The sequence below is a fragment of the Passer domesticus genome, chromosome 2 (genome assembly GCF_036417665.1).
Source record: "Passer domesticus isolate bPasDom1 chromosome 2, bPasDom1.hap1, whole genome shotgun sequence".
In the NCBI taxonomy this organism is placed as follows: domain Eukaryota; kingdom Metazoa; phylum Chordata; class Aves; order Passeriformes; family Passeridae; genus Passer; species Passer domesticus.
Window position 1 is genome coordinate 67,357,492 of NC_087475.1, and position 22,809 is coordinate 67,380,300.

General features: G+C 38.0%; 1 protein-coding gene across 4 annotated transcripts in view; it reads left to right on the top strand.

The window, feature by feature from the left end:
• Positions 1-22,809, top strand: part of DCLK1 (doublecortin like kinase 1) — a 231,016-nt gene that overhangs the window by 183,311 nt on the left and 24,896 nt on the right. For all 4 annotated transcript variants that reach the window (XM_064409005.1, XM_064409004.1, XM_064409007.1 and 1 more), the window contains 9 exons: positions 901-985; positions 2,341-2,449; positions 7,238-7,295; positions 8,026-8,145; positions 13,267-13,413; positions 18,477-18,610; positions 19,345-19,422; positions 20,049-20,145; positions 21,957-22,037. In XM_064409005.1, coding sequence (XP_064265075.1) covers positions 901-985; positions 2,341-2,449; positions 7,238-7,295; positions 8,026-8,145; positions 13,267-13,413; positions 18,477-18,610; positions 19,345-19,422; positions 20,049-20,145; positions 21,957-22,037 — 909 coding nt within the window. The remainder of the gene's footprint in view (positions 1-900; positions 986-2,340; positions 2,450-7,237; positions 7,296-8,025; positions 8,146-13,266; positions 13,414-18,476; positions 18,611-19,344; positions 19,423-20,048; positions 20,146-21,956; positions 22,038-22,809) is intronic.

The window sequence follows — 22,809 nt, forward strand, 5'->3', positions numbered from 1 at the left end:
AGATGCATTTGTATAATTGTTATGCACCACAGGATAAAAGTTTTGGGTGAAATCCTGTCCATCTCAAATGTCTGTGGAGCTTCATCCATCTAGATGCATGATGAAGCAGTTTTCCTAAAGTCCATAGGTAACTGATAGGAATTGATAAGTGCTTTGGAAGGTTTCCCTGGTGTGATCCTGTCTCCTACAATTCTGGCATCCAAGGTGGGTGACTACAAGTTTCCTTTGAGGGGCCACAGAGACATTGCCGTCTCCCCATTAGCTGTACAGACAAGCTCAGACAGTTGCAGGACAAGTGCTTGAAACTGAGAACAAGAACAGAGTTACTGCCTCAACCGAGCTACCCCCAGTCAAATGCTCCTGTGAAACAACAACCATTATTCACCCTGACATTTTATTTTGTTCATACATTACCATAATGATTTCTCCCTTTTAGAACAAAACTGGGGAGGATTTCAACAGAGGGAGGTTTGTGAAATTGAGGAATTCTGCCCATTACACAGCCAACCAAAGACTTAGGTTCCTCTAGTGCCTGCTGAGTTAATAGGGTCTCTAAGAACACGGTCTCTGGCCTGCAGAGGGCATAAGGCTCTTCAGTTTTCCCTGACAAAATGTGTGTGGAATGGGGAGAAGCTGTTGGAGCATACATCAAAGTATTCTTGCAGGCACATTGCTGCACTTAGTGGATCAAGGATCTCTCCAGCAGTGTGAGGTTACCAAAAGTGTAATTTCAGTGGAAGAAATTGGACTCTTCCCAAGCATCCACGTATCCATCCACCGAAGTAAATTCTTTACATTGGAATACTGAAGCCTCTCCAGGACATGCGTCCAGCAGGAACGTGCTGTGGGTACTTGTGCTTCTTAAAAATCATCTGTTTTCATTTGTGTCTCCATTTCCAGAGCTCCCAACACAGTGGCTCCTCTACCTCATTAGCATCCACCAAAGTTTGCAGCTCTATGGATGAAAATGATGGCCCTGCAGAAGGTAACATTTGGAGCTGACATTTCAAAGCAGTCAGTGTAGTGATAACAGCAGCTGTGTAGGAAATGAGTCATTCTTCCTGCCAGAGAAGGTGGGAGCATTGCAGGCTGGATAATTTTCTGTGAGGAAGCTCCTCAGCCTTAGCAAGCCAGTTAGGTTCACTGTGGATCAGAGTTGATCTGGACATCACTCTTCAGAGGTATTTTTATTGCAGAATACTTGAAGTTTTATTTCAGCAAGCAACACAGTGCTGACTGGCCTATTTCAATATTTTTGTCTTATCTGCCATGGTACAAAAGAACACACTGCAGTCTTGGGTCTTTACTCAGAAATGGACAGTCTTACTCCCTGCTAGGGCTTTGAGCAAGTTGGCTGAGGGGCAAGGTCTGCTCATACACATGCACATCTGTGTACGTTTGTGTGTGTATCTGTGCTCCTGTTGGAGAACAACTCTTCGAGCTGTCTGTGAATTCAGACAAACCCCAGCCTCCTTGTGTCCTAGCATTCCTAGCATTCACTTTTAATACTAAACTGGAACAAAGGACAGAGTAATACACAGTTAAACGCGCTGTCTTAAAGAGTGTAAACACAAATCTCGTTTCTGAGAGGCTATTTTTTTTTACATTACAATATTTATATCGTAGTTTGTATCAGCTGCAGTTTACAGTCAGCTTTTAGAGGCATGTTAGGTATTTGTAACACTATTTCAAATACATTTAATAATAATAGTACAGGAATGAGCACTAAAGCACATTAAACTACAAGCTTCTCGTATGCTTAGACACTGTGTAATGCAATTTTACCTAAACATCTGGTACCCAGGTTGCATGTGAGGTAGTATTATTGAGAACATTTGTTTAAAAACTAAATATTTGATATTGGGGGATGGGGAGAACTAGCACTTAGCACATGAGGAGTTTTATGGATGTCTCAGTTTACAGGATGTAATAAAATAAGTGCTTGAGTGTTGGACTTCTTTGGTACATATATTTAATCATGCTGTGTCAAGGAGTTCCAGCCCTTTTTGGAGGCTGGTCTGCGCTTGTGCAGATCACAGAGGCCTTTTCGTAATTAAAAAAATACAATTTTGGTTTTGTCTTGGGGGCATATTGCAATGGCAACTATATAACACTCAAATGGTGGTATGTTTGAGCCCCCAGAAGTCTTATTTTTCATTATTGTATCTGCATGAAACCTGTTGAGTATATACAATGTCAGCAGCATGGTTTCACTGTACAGTAAGTGAGATACTGACTGAATGGTTTCCAGGCTCCTAAACCATGGACTTAAAATGCATGTTATGTGCAACATCTGTGTTTCCTTCACTAACAATAAAAATGTACTAATGATTCTTTCAGAAGTGTTGGAGGAAGGTTTCCAGGTTCCAGCGTCGATAGCAGAGCGATATAAAGTTGGAAGGACTATAGGAGACGGAAATTTTGCTATTGTGAAGGAGTGTATAGAAAGGTGAGGAGGATAATATGCTTATTACTGTAAAAAATAATTATTAATGTCATGTTTTTCCAGACTGTATCTTTATTTGTAGAATACAGAAATGTAATAAGGTAATGTCCCAATGCCAGATGGAAAAACTAATGTCCTCTCAAATTAAAAAAAGAGAAAGTTCAAGGGGCAATGTATGAATTTAATTCTTGTGGGATTTATATGGGTTTTTTCTGCTACACTCCACATGATTTTACCAGTTCCTTGTGTTAAATCTCTCTTGTAGCACTGAAATAACATCTTTTCTTGCAGTATGTTCTTGCAGTGCTCCTTTTACATTAGACCAGTGGAACATTTCACATACAGCAGCACTCTGTAAAGATGCCAGGAAGTTCTCTGTTTGGGGTGTAGTGGCAATGGTCAGCACAAGGAGGTAATTTTGGACCAGGCTATTCTGCCATCTGACACTGAGGTGTAGCCTCTTCCATATTTATTTTTTAATGAATGAACGTCTAACTCCGGCTTGTCTACTTTGTGCCATTGTATTTTCTCCCTCCAACTTTATGACCCTCACTGCAGACACCAAAATCTAACTCCTTCAGTGACCTTTACTGCTAAGAGGTCAAAACAGTCTTTGGTTTTAGATGTCTACTCCAGATTAGAGAAGTCACAAGTCACCTCAATTGTCAGCGTTGCTGAAAATGTCCAGGTTGACTAGTTCATTTGTCTGTTTCGAAATCTGTTCAGGCTTGAACCTGCTCTACCCAACCTTAAGAGTATAAAAAATAGGGAACCAAGCAGGAATGCTCTAAGTAGAACTGTGATTGCCTTTTAGTGGCATTGTTAAAAATAGGAGAAGGTATTTCACCTGTATGTGAAACAACTGTAGGATTGCTCATGTTAGTAGCAGTGCAGACAAATAAAAAGCTGCCAGAGCCAGAGGTGTCCAAAAGAGAGAACAATAGAGATGTCAAGGTTTGAGAATGATATTTCATCAGGTAAGTTTTCTATCCCCTATTATCATATCTTGGAGAGGAAACTCTTACAGAGGACTATAACTTCACCTTTGGGCTCAAAGAAAAAAGTGTTCTTTAGTCTGTAAGAATATGGTATAAACTCTGGAGAGTGAGATTAGATCTCCTTACAGACAATGATAAATTAGCTTGGCTGGTTTTAAACTAGTCTCCTTGGAAAAATACAGGTCCATCTCTGCATTCAAAAGTGCAACTTGGAGATCATGAAGACAGCTGTTGGGGAAAAGGGTGAGAGTGGATTTCATATCAGCTGACAGTCTGCTTGTGGGACTTGGCCAAAGTTCTGGTGAGGCCTCAAGTGTTCTGCCAGAGCCAGTTTTTGGTGGAGCTGGTCATCCAGAGGACAGTAGCTGTTCAGATCAAACTTCAGGGTCTGAGCACTGAACTGTATGGAAACCTAAAGGAAGCAAAGCAAAACAGTATAAAAGAAAGGAAGCACTCTAAAACCCTATGGAGGGACATGACTAATGAAAGAAATGGGTGAAAACACCCATTTTCACCCAAACTCTCTTTCTAAGAAAAGATAAAAAGGCAGCTCAAGGTAGAGTGAATCGTGACTAAGAAAAGAAGATTAGACGCTAAAATAAAGAGAAGTTGTGGTTTTAATAAACTCATTCAGCTGAAAATGCAATTTGTGCTGAGACAGTACAAATGTGCTAGTGTTCATGTCACAATTATTTCCCAAATGAAGAGAAAATACATTAACAAAATTAAATGTAGGTCCCATCACACCTAAAAATAATGCTGATTACAATATTCTAGAGACGTTGAATGAAAACTATTTCCTGTCCTCTTGTCTATCCCACTGGTCCCAGAAGTATCCAGTAATGTGGTGTGTCTAATGTACTCAAATAGCACTTTTACCCAGGTATTTCCAGATATATAGTCTTGTGGTCTCTGAGCTATACCATTCTATAGATCCCATTTCTATCTGAGAGCTACTGCTTTGGGAGATCTTGAAAATTGAAATGGAATTGTTGAATGGAATTGCTTCTGTTAGTTTATACTTCTAAAGCAGTATAGGAAGGAGAAATTAAAGACTCAGAGGGTAAATTATACCAGTACCTGTGAAACTCCTTCAAAAATATTCTTTTCAGTCTTTTTTTAAACCTCTTTAACCACCTCACTTCAAAGTCTGATATGTCCATCATTTGCAGAGCCAGAATTAATGGGGTGATACTTGGGATAGAGAATTTTCCATTTCCTTGTGGAGTACAATTCCTATGTGCATTGGACTTCAAAGGAATAGCACCATAAGGTGTTAAACAAGTAGGAATGGGTCTTGCTACACAAATTCACTGGTCTCATGAATAGTCTTGCTCCATAGCTGTGAGATCAGACTGTGAGCGCTGGTTATTAGAGGTCTTTGAGCACTTCAATACATTAACAGGAGTTTTCCTCTGACAATGAACAGTCCAAATAGAAACCGAAAACCATCTCCAAAATTTTCACATGTGGACTTCTAAATCCTGTTTTGAGCATCTGTGAATGCACAGGCAGACACTCTTAAATACATTTAATGTATGCAAAAATACAACAAAGATAGATTTTTGTCTCCCATGCAGTCTGAATCTCTGCAAAAGTTTAAAGAGCCAGGGAACATGGCACCAAGCCCTGTTATGAGCTAGAGGTCTAACTCTGTGGTAATGCAGTGGGTCCAGACTCCTGTCCAGCCACAGCATGTTGCCTTCTTTTTGTGGTCCCTTTTTATAGTTTTTTAGGTGAGAGGTGAGATGCCTGTTTCATGGTGAATTTCTGACATGGCTATGCATATTTTTTGGTGGTGTGTAAGTTGCAGCGCTGCTGACAGGCCGCGGTTCTGCAGCTTTTCAGGGGAAAGGATTTACATTATCTTAGCTTTAATTTTCTTTTTACCAAAACAAAGAACAGTCAGAGTTGTCATCTGCTTGTTACATATCTGCTCCATCGTATGCACAATTTGTCCTGCGGTGTTTTTATATGTGTTCATTTTTAACTTTCAGATTCTTTCAAATGCTGACATTTCCTCACTAGCTCAGATTTCCCAGTGTCTTGGAGTACATGGAGTCTCCCATGGCCAACAAAAACCATCAATTTCCTTTCTCATGACAGAAAGGAAGCATTCCTAGGGCAACCAAGCAGCTTGAAAGAGACTGCTATTGAAAGAGGCTATATTTGGTCTGAGTTTGAACCCCAGATATCTTAATTTCTAATATTTCTTGTTCAACCTCCTCCTTTGAGTCCCAAAAATAGTGTCCAAATCTCTTCTTGTCCCCTCACTGAGCTTGGACTATAGCCACTGAAGAGCAGCATGGGAAGGGGGCACCCCACATGGAGTGCAGCCCATTTTGGGGGGCTGTAGCATCAAACCCCTGTGTGGGGGGAGTACAGATAGGAGAAGTTTTTAATTTTTATTTGTGTAAATCTTGAACAGGTATGCTGTAATTTTCCCCCCAATTCATAAACGTTCTTATCTTCTGTGATTTCTTTTAATTGATGTCCTAATAGAGGCAGTTTTAGCTCTTTGCCAGAATGAATATTTTGGTGGTATTTTTGTTTTTTACTGAATTACCCATTTTTCCTTAAATTAGAAATTGGTGGTACATCATTGCCAGAGAAATTCCTCAATTTTTAATATGGAAATTAAAATGCCCAGTTGTTTTCCAGATACAGTGCTTTCAGTGTATTACTCACTTTGCATGTCCTGTTTGACAGAGTGAGCACAGTTTTAGACACATTAAAGCATGAATATTTAGAGCATGTTCATCTCTGTTGAACATGCTCTGTATGAGTTTAACTACTGTCTCTTGTGAAATGAAAAATGAAAAAATGACCCTGTATTTTTGAAAGGTTATTTTTTTCTTAATTTTAACCAAACATGCCTAAAGGCAATGAAATAGACATTTGTAACCTGTTTAGGTTCGTATTACCAAATGAAAATATTTCAGTAAGATCTTTTTCTTAAATTATCATTTTTCCATTTAAAGTTATAGTGAAACTGGGGCTTGTAATCAGAGCTTATTGTTTTCATTCTTACAGCCATCTTTTGGTTTTGCAACTAAATTAAGAAATGGAAGTTGATACTGTTAACTTGTCTACAAGCTAATTTGTCTATGTTAGTGTTCTAGATAATAGATGACTATGTACATGTAGTAGTGATAAATACTATAAGGATTCAAAACAACACAGTAGTTAAAAGGAGATGTGTTCTCATCCTGAACTAATTTCTTTCAGTCTCCATAACCTTCCACATTCTGCCTAAAAGCCAACATATTTAACTCTGCTAAATATCCTATAATTACTGAATACATAAAAAAATTTTCCAAGGACTGACCTTTTTATCATAGCAGTTGTGACTGCAGATATGCAAACAAATGACTTTTCATTTTAAGTAAAAAGTAAGTATATTCCATGGGCTGTATTTTTTGTGGATAGAAAACTTTGTTTTGAAAATATTTGAACCTGTGAACACTGCATGGCATTTTTAAATAAAAATGACAAAGTAATAACAATTTTCATTACAAAATGGAAGAAAAAGTCAAGCAGTTTTTTATATTTTAAAAACACTGAAATGCTTTCATTTTAAAACAAAAAATCATGTCTTTTTCTCAGGCATGCATATTTAATAACTCTGGCTCAATTTCACATTAGTCAAATCTAAGCTTTGTTTCTTAAAAAAGAAAAAAGAATATTTTACTAGAACTTTCCACTACACTTATCATACTCATATAACAAATATAAACTCAACTGAGAAAAATATTCAATGTCATTAAACATGGGTTTTTTTCTCTTTTATCAGATCAACTGGTAGAGAATATGCTCTGAAAATAATCAAGAAAAGTAAATGTAGAGGAAAAGTAAGTAGAAAAAATATGAGACCAAAAGATTTTTTTTTCTTGGAATATTTTTTGTGAGAGATCATTTGGAGAAGCTGTTGGTATTTTGTGTCCATCCTGACAAGTGTTAGAATCTCTTTGGTTGAAGTCTTTGCCTGCCCTCAGGAGACTCTTGGAGTTTCAGCAGTAAAGGCAGTCATGTGCTATTCTAGACCTGTGTGATGATTCTCCAGTTGGTTGGTTGTGCCTGACTCCTTTCTCTTTATCCATGTAATTATGTCCTCTAATTTTCATAATTCCAGGTGTTATAGAAAGAAGAAAATAATACAAATAATTATAACAACACTGGTCACTGTGTGTAAGGCATAGGTTAATTAAATTAATGTCAATTTTGCCAAGTCACCAAGTGATTGTTAGCTTTTAAAATCAGTAACAAAATTCTGTGAGAAGATGCTATCATGTTGTTAAATCTCAAGATTCTGCATCAGAGAAAATTTTAAAAGCTTTCATTTTTCTCTGCACCAGAAACACATCTTTTCTTCCGTTTCTTTTTCTGTGTTCCACTCTCTCTTCTTTCAGTTACCACATTGATGTTTCTAAACATGTTCCTTCTCTGTTGCTGGAGGCAACATCTGTTAGTTTTTTCAAAAACCCCAGAGAATCCGTGCAGCTCCCAATTCTCTCTGCTTTTTCTGCTGTGAATTTTTTTTCCCACTAACCCACATTCATTGAAGATTTTTTTGTGTGTCAGGAGCACATGATCCAGAATGAAGTATCTATTTTAAGACGAGTCAAGCATCCCAATATTGTACTTCTGATTGAGGAGGTGGACATGCCAACTGAGTTGTACCTTGTCATGGAACTTGTAAAGGTAAGTGTTTTGGAGTCAAGCTGCTTATTGTATCAACCATATTGAAAAATTCCATTCCTACTTAGGCTTACTAAAAACATGGGATCACAGAATAATGTAGAGTGGAAGAGATCTCTGAAAGTGGTCTAGCATCCTACTGAAAGATATGTAATATACTGTCAGATTTTTTTTATTAGCTTTCAAATATTTCAAATATTTTTCTGACTACCTGTAAGCCAAACTTGGAAGTGTTCTGTTGACAGTACTTTGTATACCACCAGTTTGGTTTGCTTCCTCAAAAGAAAACTAGTTAAAAATTTTTAATCTGCCTTGAGGTAAATTGAAAATATACCCAGTCCAAATAGCCATAAATACCAGCCTTCAAAATACAAAAAGGTATACAAAAACATTAAATCTAAACAATATTAAATGTGTTTTTTCTCTATTGATTTGTATTAACACAGTGTCAGACTTGCCTCCTCGATAGCAATCTAAATTTAAGCTGAAGGAAGGGGAACATGAAAAAGAAAAGCCTTCTGTTTAAAGTGTGGTTCTATTCTAAAAAGTAAATTTGCAAATGCAGTAATTTATATTTTGGACCCTATTTCTTCACAGTGACTTAGAGAAAGTGCTTTTTGGCAAACAGGATTGTTGATCTGTTTTGATCTGGTTGTAAGTGGAGGTTAGAAGGTGTAGGTGCCTCATTGAGATATTAAATAGGGCAATCCCAGGTCCAGCTGTTTCTTAAATACCCTTTCAGTCTCTGGTCTGTGATACAAGAGCAAGTAGAATGAGAAGGTTTTTTGGTTTGTTCCATTATCCCCCATGCTCTGTGGCAGCAGCAGTGACACCAGCCATGTTCCCAGTCGAAAGCTGTGTGCCTCATGGGCGGATGCCCACAGATTTTCCCTTGTCCTTGTGGCAATTTGGGAAAGAAAATCTTGTCATCCATGAGAAGTTCAGTCCGTGCCCCACATCTTAGGAGATGGCAACATTGTCCTTGTAGGTCTGCACCTGACAGATGCCCTATTTGGCTTGAGTAGTGCTGCGGAGATTATGGTCCCCCTGTCCCCACTGTCCACCACCTCCAAGCTCTGAGGAAGCACACTAGGAAGTGCTGGTACTAAGGAGCTGACATATTTTCTCTGATGAAAGAGTTAAATCCTAAGACAAAAGAAAAATACTGGTACTCTTTCATGCCATGAATCCCTTTGTGTAAGCAGTCCCAGAATAATTTCCCCACTCCCTTGACAATCTCTCTCATGCCCTCTCTCACTCTTAGGCATGCAATGTGAAATAGCACAGCTTGAGATCAGATACCATTAGCCATCTAGCACTATTTTAATCACAATTACTGCTTTATTCTATTCTAAGTGAGCTCACCATGAAATCCATGCTACTGTCGGTTTTCCTCAGTGTCTGTGAGAGCTTGTTCAAAGGTACCTCAATCCCCTTGCACAGCACCGTGATCACATGTAGCCACAGCTTTTAGCCTGCATTGACAAATCCTTCATCTTGGCCCCATGAGGTGTGCTAAGAACTAAAAGCTGTGCCTTGTCTAACCTGCCAAGATGTAAGCACAGAGCTGGTTTTATGGGTGAAACCTGCTGTGCTATTCATGACTGAAAAATGTGTAAACTGTAGTGTCCAATGGATTTTTAATTGAAGTCCTACTCAGCTAAATGAGAGAGGAGGGGACTGAAAACTCTTAGAAAATAATTTAGAAAATAACCCTTAAAGATGTATATTAAAAAAAAACATACATTGTATTAACTTTCTGGAGAAGTCTGGTTTTTTGTGCTCTTTCTTCTTTACTCTTAAAGACTGCTGCACATATTCTTTTAGCTGTATAATGGAAGGGCTCTATAGGAATTTGTACTTCTCGTATCCTAGAGATCACTGTTCTAATAGTTTTTACTTTTATGTAGAATAATATGAGAGAAATGAGAAATGAGAATATGAGAGGAATGAGAAATAATATGAGAAATGTAGAAGAAATAACCTTATTCGGCGAACCCAGCTTTGTTTCTCTGATACAAACATCTATTCCCTAATATACAGTTGGAAGAAAAGCCTTGTTGCACTCTCTGGGTACTAGGGAAGGCATTTCTGGAAGGACATTAATTGTTAATTCACCAATTGCTGACTGTTACCATTTCATAGTGTGCACTGTTAGAATTGATTAACCATCTGTTATTGACTGACTTTTGAAGACCTGGCTTTAAATCAGACTCACAGACAAGAAAGAGAGGCAAGGAGGAAAAGCTTGATAGTGCAGAGCCCGGTTTCAGTTAATACCACCCTGCATTAATTGGCAGTAACATGTTTGACATAAGTGACTGCTGCAAATCCCGCCCTCACCTCATGGCAGATAGGCCATTCATTGCTTTGTAAAGTGTAAGAAAAAGCACTTCATAAATACAAATATAAACACATTGCAAGTGGTGCTTGTAAAAGGAAGCAAAGACCTGGTTTCTGGCACATTGCCTTTTTACACAGCGAAACAAAATTGTTATTCAAACCTAACAGGGGTTTGGCCAATTTAAGAAGCAAGATTTATTGCTGAGTTTCCTTTACTGCTCCAGGATATGATTTCACTTTTGCAGAAGAAAAAGAGAGATCATATAATTTACATAACAAGGTAATAAATAAATAATTGGTTACTGTAGTTCCAAGTACACTTCCTCATGTGCACAGATGATAAAAACTGCATTCAGATGTTGCTGGTCCTGTTTCACTCCAGAACAGGGGATTTAAGACTGAAATGTCATCCTGAACTCACCCCTGGTGCCTGAATAAATGATAGTGACCTGCTGTGTGAATCGGCTTAGCAGAACCTTGCAGGTTAAAGTGCTCTTTGGGGAGAGGAAAGTCTGAAAGCAATTCTGCCTGATATAGCTGTCAGGTCTGTTAACTCTTTCCAGGATATCACCTCTCCTTTAACTGCAGAGAATCCCACAGAATAAATATATACTCTCTTTTCTTAGCAGGATACCTGGTAAGAAACTTTACCGACTACAGTAGATGCTTAAATGGAGAAAATTATTTTGCTTCAGATTGGCTTGACTGTTAAATTGCTCTACAGCCTCTATCTTTTTCTGAATTTAAGTTTCTCCTGTGCATGAACATTTGTTCCTTTTCTTCTGACTTCAAGCCAAAATTTTTCCTTCTGTTTTTAAGGCTCATCTTCTTTCATTCTTGCTCCTCATAGCTCAGACTATTTTCTTTTTTTGGAGGCAGATGCTTTGCCAATGTTATTGACACTTCTTCTGAGCATCTGGAACATATTAGATAAGACCAAAGATCTGTCTAATCCACTGCCTCATGTTAAAAAGCAGCTGGTACAGGGGTTTCACAGGAAGGAGCTTAGGGAAGATAGATTATTTATCTCACATACTTTGCCACATGCTGATACCTAATACTTAGGGATCAGATAATGCCATGAAGTACATGGTATTGTACTTCTGCCAAATATTTGGTCTTTTTTTCTCTAATCCTCTATCTGGTTTAGGTTGGCCTTTTGTTCTTCCTTTTCCTTGACACTATGTATCTTGATGTGTCTTGAACAGTCACCAGCCAGGGCAAGAGGTTCAATGTGGTTCAGATTTGACAATTTTTGGCTGTAAGCAATTTCTAAAGACCTGGGATTTTGTATCTACAATGGGAATAAACCTGCCCTGGCATACTTCTGCTGCACCTCAACAATGCAAAAATCTTAATAATTTGTTTGGTTTTTTTTATAACAAGTAAAGCCTGTTTTACCAGGTTTGAGTCTTTGATGGATCTCTTTTCCTACCATTTTCTCTGTAGCCATGATTCCCGGAAAAAATTCTTTTTTTTTCCTTCCCCACCACCCCCACCCCCCCTCCTTCCTCTGGAAAGTGGAAAAAAGTCTTTACTCTGGTGTTGAGCCTTAAAAAAACCCAGAAAATATCTTGAAGCTGTTGATAAAACTATGAGAGCTGGCAAAGCTGGGACTCCTCTGTTGCCTTCAGAAAATACATGCTTTTTCTTTTAAATACAGTCCTCTGTGATTTTTTTTCTTGATGTTTTCACTGCAGCAGGGAAATTTTGCATTGCTTTTGCAGAACTATCCTTTGCCTTTTTTTTTTTTGTTGTTCTTGTTGGATTGCATTTTCTTTGTGATGCTGCTTGGATTTTGGCTAAAGGCTCAATACCTCTGAGTAGAATCTCCCAAAAGATCACTGTTCTTGACTCCAATCTGTCAAGCTCCCTTCTTAATCTCATCCTTAAAATTACTCTTCCATCTTTGTCCAAGCTCTTCCATGTTTCCTCTCCCTACTTGCCAGCTCATCTCAGGAAATACAGTCATGGCTACCTCAGACCCTGGTGAAGATCATTTCAACTTTGAGGACTTCCATTTAGTTTTTCCTTATTTTCTGCTTTCCTTCGTTCTCTCTTGTTTTATTGCTTTTCTTTCACTGACAGCAGTTTTTAGCTGAATTAGCATGCTGAGAATGGCACAAGCAGCCACCTGTGTCTCCTAGTATGATTGCCTTACATACACGCTGTAAAGTTATTCAGTATTTACTGCAAGAGGCATCACACTACCAAAAAATTCACATCTTGTGTAGAGAAAATGTTTGCAAAGCTTTGTGAGATGGAAACAGACTTTTAAAATATGATAGCAGTGAAAATAAGTAACTTTGAGTTCTGAGTTTTTACTCAGAGTTCCTTCATCTTTCTTGGGTTCACTTAGTCATTGGGCAAAAGTTTGATGTCAATCTGTGATTATTATAAAGAGTGCCCAGGGTTGGTAAATGGCATCATGATAGGCAAGTATGTACTCTTGCCAGACATTTGTAGCAGGCTCTGAACATGCAGGTTGGCAAGTGCTGGACATGTTACAAAAGCAACAGCAGGTGGGAATGGTTTGCAGTAGAAACTCCAGCCCCTTGGCTGACCAACTCAGTCATGACCAATGGTTTTGAGTTATTGGTATGTTTAACTGCCATTATGGGAGATGTCATCACAGTACCCATAGTTTATAGCGGCAAGGAAACTGTGCTGCTCCCTTCCCCTCCTCCTCCTCCTTCTCTAAAAGTGTTCCTTGATCTTCCCTAAATTTTTCAGTCATTTCACAAGCAATGTTTCTCATATCCCATGGTAACTTTGCTCCAGGGAGGAGATCTTTTTGATGCTATTACTTCCACCAACAAATACACAGAGCGGGATGCCAGTGGGATGCTTTACAATCTGGCCAGTGCCATCAAATATCTTCACAGCCTGAACATTGTCCACAGGGATATCAAGCCGGAGAATCTACTGGTAAGTGAAGATTCATTTTTCAGTATTGCTGATAACTTCAGAGTGTGTGAGAAAAGGTCTGTACTTCCTCCTTCCACATGCCTGCCAAGTTTATTTCAGTCTTTTAAGTCACTGATCTTTTAATTTTAACCTTTGCATTGTAAAGATCTCCTAAGAATAACAGCTGTCCCAGGAATTGCAGTAACATAAGGTGGTATATCTAGACTGTTCCATGGGACACAACAGCTGAATTATTCCTAGGATCACTAGAAGTAAACCTGTAGTAAACTGCAGGATAACTTCAACCTTCTCATAAATATAAGTGTTCTGTCCTCAGCAGACTATTCTGTACTTCCGTCACTGCCTAAATAATTAGCAACCCTTTAGTTTTACAAGTATGGTGCATGTCAATGTTGTGTCCTGATCATGTCATACATCAGAGCAGAGCAAGGAAGAAACTTCATTGTCCTTCCCCTACTGCATCTCCCAAATAATCCTATAGCACTTTTTATTAAGCCACTTTCACAAACGGACAATCTAAATATTTGTTTTTTTGACTAAATCTATATGAGCCTTATCCACTGAAGACAGTGAAAAACATACCCTGGCAATTAGTCTTCTCAGAATTTTTGCACACTTGAATGCAGCAGTTACATCCTCTACAGAGTTTTATTTCTCCTGAGAAATTAGCTTCTCCTAATTATTTCACTGTTCTGAGTTTTCAGAAATTTGCTGACATGTTCCTCAGGATGTCACAATTCTCCATATATTCTGCAACCGTAAAACAATGTTCGTAGAATATAGAGTATCAGTTCTCTCAGCTCTGTGCTCTCAGCCATGACTTAATGCATTTAGTCCTGCTTGACAATGAAGAGGTTTTATGGGAAAGCTGACTCCAGCAGATATTACTAAAGTTCCAGGCAGTGGGATTTTTACAGCTGAAGTTCCTCTAGTGGCAGGTTTTGGGTGAGGAAGTGACCTGCCCTCATTTTCCAGAAACTGCTGAAAACACACTGGGTGGAAGTTTCACTAGACACTGCTGACTGATACACCTTTCTTGGCCCTTTTGCTCCATTTTAATTTCTGGTGCTGGTGTTGATAGGTGGCTGCATGCAGATGGTGTAGCAATCCCACTCTTCATTAATGATTCATTAATGCTGTTCACAGAGTGTGCAGGAGGGTCTCTTGGTCTGGGACAAGCCTTGCTGTGCTGCTGTCTTGACTTGTCTGTAAATGCCTAAACTCTATTTTTGTCAGAGTTAAAATTCTTGCGGAAAAGAGATGGTCAGGAGGTATGGGTAGGAGGTCCAGGCAGCAGGGCAGGTATTAGATTTACCTGCTCAGCTTTTCTGGTAATTACCCATTCATGATCACATTGTAGCTGAGTTATTTCTGAGTGGCTTTTCCAGAACTGTGTATTGATTTTGAGATTGAGCTGCAAGGATGCAGCATTTAACCTCTTGTAGCATCCTAATTCTCAAAAGACACCATTTGATTCATAAATTTCATTGATTCTCTAAGGTTTATCAGGTGCTTGAAAGAAATAAGTGCTGCTTTAAAAGAGTGCTTTGGAACCAGCCTTACCTGAGCTCTGACCCTGGCTCTGACATTGGCTGCCTGTGGCCTCAGTGTGTTTCTGCTTTTATCTTTGCTGTCAAATGGGATGTGTGGTTCCTTATGTCACAGAATTGCAGCTAGCATTATTTTCATGGCATTTGCAAAATACTTGAAAAATGCCACACGGGTCTTAGCATTTATTTTGCTAAATACCTTCTACTTGCCTTTTGTGGCCTGCCCTTTTCCTTGCAGCTCTTTAACCCTTCACCTAGGGTGGTCATGGAGGAATTTTTCCCTTTTCTTTGCTGTGGCTTTCCCTCTGCTCCAGTCACAGTGCTGCATATGCAAACCCTGGTTGTGTTATAGCTGGTTCTCCTGGCCACTAGGTTGAGAGAATCAGCCCTTTCTCACCCAACCTTTTCCTACTCATGGATTGTAACTTTTGGTATACAGAAGCATGTCCTGAGGTAAACAACCTCATGAGCAGGAAAAAGACAATAGAGAGGATGAGCAAGGCTGTAGAATTGCTGGAGAAGAACATGAGGAGTGAAGGGGATCATGCTGCTCTGGAGAAGGAGATAAGAGGCTATTCACCTGGAGCTGTATTATTTCATCTCTTCCCGGTCCCTAGTAGAGCCTTTCCTTTTACCTCCTTTGTCTCTTTTAATTTTTCCTTCTTCCCAAAAGAAACTTTCAGTCTTAGAGCTAATGTGTGAGACCAGATCTAGGTCCTGCTAATAAATCTTTGTGTGTGTGAACCTGTCCTGTGTGCAGCACCCATTATTTTTTAACTGCTTAAATATTCCATATTATCCTCAAGGCATGTAAAGTCCATCTAATGGTCAACTGTGCAAGAGTTTAGGGTGTGCTGAATACCTGTGATGTTTTAGCATTTTTGTTTGTTTCTTTATTCTCTAGGGAGTCTTCCATGTTTTAATTGGAACATTTTTCATAATTGTTGCTATTTAGAACGTTTATTTTGTCAAGTCATGGGATGTCTTTATAGCCATATAATAAACCCTAGAGAACAACTTCTCTGACTGTTGCCATCTGCACTGATCACAAGAGCAGCTTAGAAAATACTGACAGTCTTTATACTAATAGGATACATATGGTGGCATACAATTATGTGTGGCTGCATTCAATTAGTGTAGTACAATTACACAGTTTTATAGCTTAGTTGAAACAGTGAAAGCACTACGTAGTGGGCAATTTGCACTAATCCCCATTTCTTTAATTGCCCTTCAGTATTTAAATGCAGGAACATATATAGCATTTATTTTGAATAACATGAGCGTTAAATTTTCTTTCCCATTCCTTGCCTGGCAAGTAACATACCACAGCTTCACACTGGGCTCTTTTTATTTGAAATCATAACAGGGTGAGGAAAAGTTACTTTCTTCATTTTTACAAGTCAACTGAAGTAGTTTTCCAAGAAAAGTAATTCCTCAAAACAGATGAAGCAGAATACTAGAAAATACATTGTACCAAACCGTCTGCATTGGTAAATATTGCCAAAAAACCCTTTTCTGTAATTAATTTCTAGTATGGATGAGTCCCACAAGGTGTGGTCTACTGAAGGAAGGAATTTACAAATGTTTGCTAGGTTAGCACAGCTCAGAGAGTGCTGTGTAGAAAGATAACTGCATGAAACAGAATATGAAATACTAATTAGGCCAGATTCAGCTCTTGATGTCTAAGTGCACACTACATATTTCAGCAAGTGAATATTTAAAGCCCTAGTCTCTAGACTTTAATTAAAACGGTTGTTGAAATTAGATTTATTACTGCCATTTCAGAGTGCACTTTCTTTAGTTTCAGGAACCAGATGTATTTAACAAACTGTGTTTTGAATAAAACCATAATTGCTTTTTTTTTCCCAGTGCTTTTCTATAAACATAACTTTTTCTGGCTTCGTAGAAGATAAATGTGAATCCATTATAAATTGCTGGTCCTCTTAAAGATCCAGTTGAATTCTTAAAAATAACATTAGGAGAGGAGAAGAATTTTGTGTATTCTGAATGTCTGCTTGTGGCTGTATCACCTGGTAAGCAGGAATTCAGGACAGAGAGGGGTTTTCTCTCTAGGCATGACTAACATTAACAAATAAGAAACTGGGGGATGGGGGCTGTATAATATTACTAATTAGTATGAGCTATAACAGATCTGTAGGAAACTGGTGAGAGACTTCAAGAATTTACTTTTGCTCCAGCTATTCAAGGGTCCCATGTAGAATTTATTGTATTTTTATAAGAAAAAAAGTTAGGATTTTCTTCTTAAAACGGTTGTAGATAAATGTGATTTTGGATATAGGAGTAGCTGGTCAAGACATATATATAAAGGATTATTTTGATTTTGATTAGGAAGCATGACACCTACTATTTTTGCACAGTTTTGGTGCAAATTGTTTATACAATATCACTAGTGGTGATCCTGACTGCATAGAGCTTTGGTTTGGCTTGCAAAATAACAAAGTGATGATATTATTAAGAAGGTCTCCTGTAGACTGTTTCCATTTTTTGAGGTGCTATCATAGAAAACATTCCAAAATGGCAAGCAAGGACTCAAACCAGCACGTTGATTAAAGATAGACTTACAGTCTAGTGTTTAATTTAGATACATTTTTGTATTTTTTTTTAAACATTTTTATTGGATCTAATCTTAAAGGCACAGAACTTATTATCTGGCATAAGCAGCTGGTGGGGGATACAATAGAGCATGATTTAAAATAAATCATAAAGTCACCCTAGGACATTAGTTTTCCGTGGGGGGCCCTTTTGCTCTGAGCCAGCCTTTAAAATTATGGGTTTTTTACTGATGTTTCTAGCTTTTTTTTTTTTTTTCATGTGACTATATCTTAATCTCCCTTTGCATCCATAAAACCCTGCAAAAGATCATGCTGCTGCTGTGAAGACCAGGTTTTAAGATAGAATTTTCACATATCCCCATTAGCAGCCCTAACTACTTATGTCCCGTTGATCCTGATGTTACCATGCCAGTAAGAAACTCATTGATGTGTAAGAGTCATTCAAGGAGAGGAGAGTACTTCTAGGTGAAATACTCCAGCCAGATTTGTGTCTTGTGCCTTCAACACACAGAGAAGAGCCTGGAACTGCTATCAGTACAGTCATTTTTCTATTATCTAAGTAGCTGAAGTTCCTGTGCAAACCTTTAAGCTCTCTGCAAGTAAAATGAATAAACTCAACCTGCCTACACTGTGAATTCAGTAGGGAGCTGACACAGAAAAGCCACTGCTGGAAGGTCACACATTTGCTTGTGGGCTTTAGCACCTAGCAAATGTACGGCTTTTGTTGGGCAGCGAGACAAGTCTTTCCCGAACATCCTGACTGTATTCAAGGGAAGTTGTCCAAATTGTGAATTTTCAAAACATGCAGAGAAATATGTTAAAGGTAAGGAGGAGAAAAAAACCTGTAAATAAGAAGGAACATTTCAGGCAGTTAGGAAGTGATTATAGTAGTTGCATTGATGGTTTTGTGGTAAAACTTTCCATTTTCCTCCTGATTTAGGTTTATGAACACCAAGATGGAAGCAAGTCCCTGAAGCTGGGAGACTTTGGCCTAGCAACAATTGTGGATGGACCTCTATATACTGTCTGTGGGACCCCAACATATGTAGCTCCAGAAATCATCGCTGAAACTGGGTAAATCACTTGTAGTGGTGATCCACTGATGTGTACTCAGCGGAGCACATTCTTGCCATTATGCCAGACTGGAGTTCTTGCAATTAAGATTTTTATACTGCCTTTGGTTGGCTATCATGCAGAATCATGACTCATAGAACAATTCACTTGGAAGGGACCTCTGGAGGCTATCTTACCCAAATTAGTTCAGAGTAGGCTGGCTTTGGAGTTATATTGATCAATCTCTGCCAGTTGTTATCCTCAAAACAACAGTTTGACACCTAACACTGTCAAACTAAGCTTAACACTGACTTACTAACTAGCCATTTGCTGATACAATGGAAGTAATTCTATTCTCTAGAGAATCTTAACTACCATTTACTTAATTGTATTTCATTATTACACACTGTCCTCTTCTGATTTGTTCCACAGAGTAAATTCCTGCTGGCTTGAACAGCCTGTGTCACCTTTGCAGACTTCATGTTCACAGGCATCACTAACTCATGTAAACTCGACTTGACTTAGTTAACTAACTGAAGAATATATCTGTGCACTCACACATTCTGATCTAATGTAATTTTAATTTTAATATGTAAATGTAAAAAATTTTGTTAGCAGAATGAAGATTGGTAGGTAGACAAAGTTCAGATGAGAATTTATAAGAAATTATTAATGATTATGAACATATTTCCTCTGTTCTTGCATTGTAATATGTAAGAATCTGATGTCTCTAACCATGTCTCTCACACTTCTAGATATGGCTTGAAGGTGGACATCTGGGCAGCGGGTGTGATTACTTACATCCTGCTCTGTGGTTTTCCTCCATTCCGTGGGTATGGACTGACCTATTCAACCATCCTTGTTATGTGAATTGGTCCCTGTGCTCCTTTCACATTAAGCACAGAGATTCCCTCTGGTAGAAGTTCTCTGCTCATAGGGTTTGATGTTTTTATTCTGCCTTCTGCATAGTGTTCTGCACAAGCCCCATAAATGTCTGTGATTTTATGGTAAAATATCTCTGTCTCATGTTTGTTTATTGTAGTTTAAACTTCATTGCATTGCAAAACAAGAGGCTTCATTACAGGTTCTGCATGGCTTTGCCTGAATAATACACTGTGAAATAACCATCTTCTTTCATGGACAAAATACAACATATTTTGTGGTTGGTAAAAGGTAATTAAAACATAAGCTAGTTAATAAAGATGTCAGATATTTTATCCCCTCAAAGCAACTACAAAGTTGTGGACAAAAGACAAGCAGAAAGAGCATACCAAATGCACTGTGTTTTATGATCTCACCATTAACACTCATGGCTGCATGTTTGGGACAATCAATATCTTGCAAAAGCATACTAAGGCGTGAGCAATTAAAAACAATATTAAGAAGTTTATTGAAAACACATCTGAAAATAATTTCTCTTTGGGTTTTGTTGTTGGTTTTGTTTGGTTTTACTTCACAGAAGTGGAGATGACCAAGAAGTGCTTTTTGATCAGATTTTGATGGGACAGATGGATTTTCCATCTCCATATTGGGACAATGTTTCTGACTCTGCAAAGGTGAGTTTTATAGTTGATGCTGTTTTCTTCTACAGTATTATTTCCAGTGGGAGTGCATAATGCATGTTGTCCTTTCACAGTGTTGCATTTGACATGTCTCATACATCTTCTGCTACCCCTATAAATTCATCTGGGTCACCATCTGTGTTTCACTTGGTTACTGTCTCTTAGACTCCACATGGTTTTGAAATGGACCCCATTCTGAAATGAACATCATATCTCTATATGATTTCTCACACAACAGAGACACCAGCAGCCCTTATTGATTAAGAAAAAATTAAAGTAATTCACTTCCTAGCTCGAAAGTTCCCTTGGACTGTGCTTTGTATGTACTTCTAAGGGGCCAATCTGGAACCTTTGAACATTATCTAATAATATTATGGAGAGGCTGATTTCCCTTATTGACCCCATTAGATGTTATGTCTGTTGTTTCTTCCTGTCAAAGAACCAGGCCTCCCATTGTCTTATTGTTGCAGAGTGGTATGAAATACAGACTTGTTCTGGCCACAGCTCTTGACCTGCAGTCTTTGGTGTGCTAAGGCAGATATAATTATTTACAGATACAGACCTTGACAGAGTTTATTATAGTTGCAGAGCAGATCAGGTTTTTTTGACTCTCACCAATTCACTACAGCAACAGTTTAACTCAAAAATTTTCTAGGGATCTGGCATGCACTGTAGTCATATGTATAAATATATGTGGACAGAGACATAATACGTATGTGAATGTAAACAAAAAAAAAAATCACATGGTCATTCTGTAGATAGATAAATGCTTACTTTAAGTAAGTTTACTTCTCTGGTCTGTAAGACAATCTATGAAAAACTGTCTTCCTGTTTCCTTCAGTGTGACAGGGTTTGATGAATCACGAGAAAAAAAAAAGTTAAATTTGGAGGTGGGTGCAGGTAATGAGAGTAGCTCTGAATCTCCATTCTTTGGAGAGTTACATTCTGCTTTTATAGATATGTGGAGCATAATGAGGACTAGCATTTTAGCCTTCTAACTAATGAGGTTAAAGAATGAGATACAGTCATAGAGTTAGAAATCCTCTAAACCAAATCATTGTGTTGTAGCAGGCATTATTTCATAGCATCATTAATGGGAGCCCTGCAAATCCTTTGCCAGTGGGTTTTCCTGTGAAACTCCTTCTGTCTAAAAATTCTGGTTTGAAGCCTTAGCCCATCTATTTAAGTTATTTGTGTAATTAAGAATGACAATTGTGTAATTAAGAATGACATTTGGTCTTTGGTGATGGACCTTTATTTGCTGTCATATTGCCATACTGTTCATGCACTCCACTCTGTGATCAAAATAATCTAGGTAATTGCAGAGAAAATCAGAGGATGAAAAATAATGATTTTAAGTGTTAGGGTTTTTTTTTTTTAAATTATATGTTATTTAAGCAAGAGTTAAAAGTAAAATTATATTTGCTGGCATTTTTTTTCCTTCAGAGGAATTGGCTTTTTCTTAATGGAAAGCTAACCTAATTTAATGGGCCCATCTGTTTTGCACATTACGTATTAAGTGCTTTTCTCTTAAACAGTGGCTTCAGAACTGTAACTCAGAACTGTCTTCTGGCTTTTCAAGATACTGTCAGATATTGATTTAAAAGTTCAGCTGAGAGTTCATCAGTTCATAGTTTTTATATTTTTTGAATAATCTTAGTGTACTTAGTGTATTTCTGCAGTCAGTAGTTCACTCTCCTCTTGAGAACTCTTACAAAATCAGTTAAAGAGTTCTTAAGTGTATGGAATATTGATTAGTTCTTTGAAAGCATTCTTTAAATTCAACTCTGTATTCAATTTCTCAGGAACTTATCACAATGATGCTTCAAGTAGATGTAGATCTGCGATTCTCAGCCTTGCAAGTTCTTGAGCATCCATGGGTTAATGTAAGTATTTTCAGGCTTGCAGATGCTTCTTTCAATTTGGCACCTTTGAGCTCTTTTCAGTCAAGCCCCTGCTATGCCCTTTTGAAAGCCAGCACATTCTAAAGATGCCACAGATTTAACTGGAAATAAGCTGAGTTATAGGTTCATTTAGTGTATTGTGTACCTTGGAGTTGTCACTATTTTGTGTGTGCTCAGCTACATTTTCTGTGAAATGGACTTTCAACAAATCTCAATCCTATTTGATAAATGTATATCTCTAACTCTCAGCTTGCAGGTTCAGTGACACATTTTATTCTCCTGAGATGAGGTGCACTCAAAAATCTTACAGTCGTGATTAAGAGTTATTCAAATATAGTCCATACTGTTAAACCTACTTGATCTAAAATGGAACAGGGAAACATTCACAGTCATATTTAGCTTCTGACAATATTTAAAATTTGTTAATTATTCCAGACTATTTAACGTGTTTCAAAATATTTGGATGACAAAAAAATTGGGATAATCTATATTCCAATTCAGAAGGGACAGCTGAGAAATGAAACACAATTGGGATGAACAGTGAAAAAAAACCACAGGAAGAGGAAATAATGCTTCATTTTGTTTGTTGCAAGTTTGAGTGTGCAGTCCTCCCTGGAATACTCTTCAGTTACTGAGCTGCTGTGTCCAAAATCCCTTTCTCACTAAAAAACTATTCTAAAAATTCAAATATACAGTCACCTCAGATATTAATTTTTTCAATGAAAATGTCCTCCATATAGTGTAGTAGTGATCA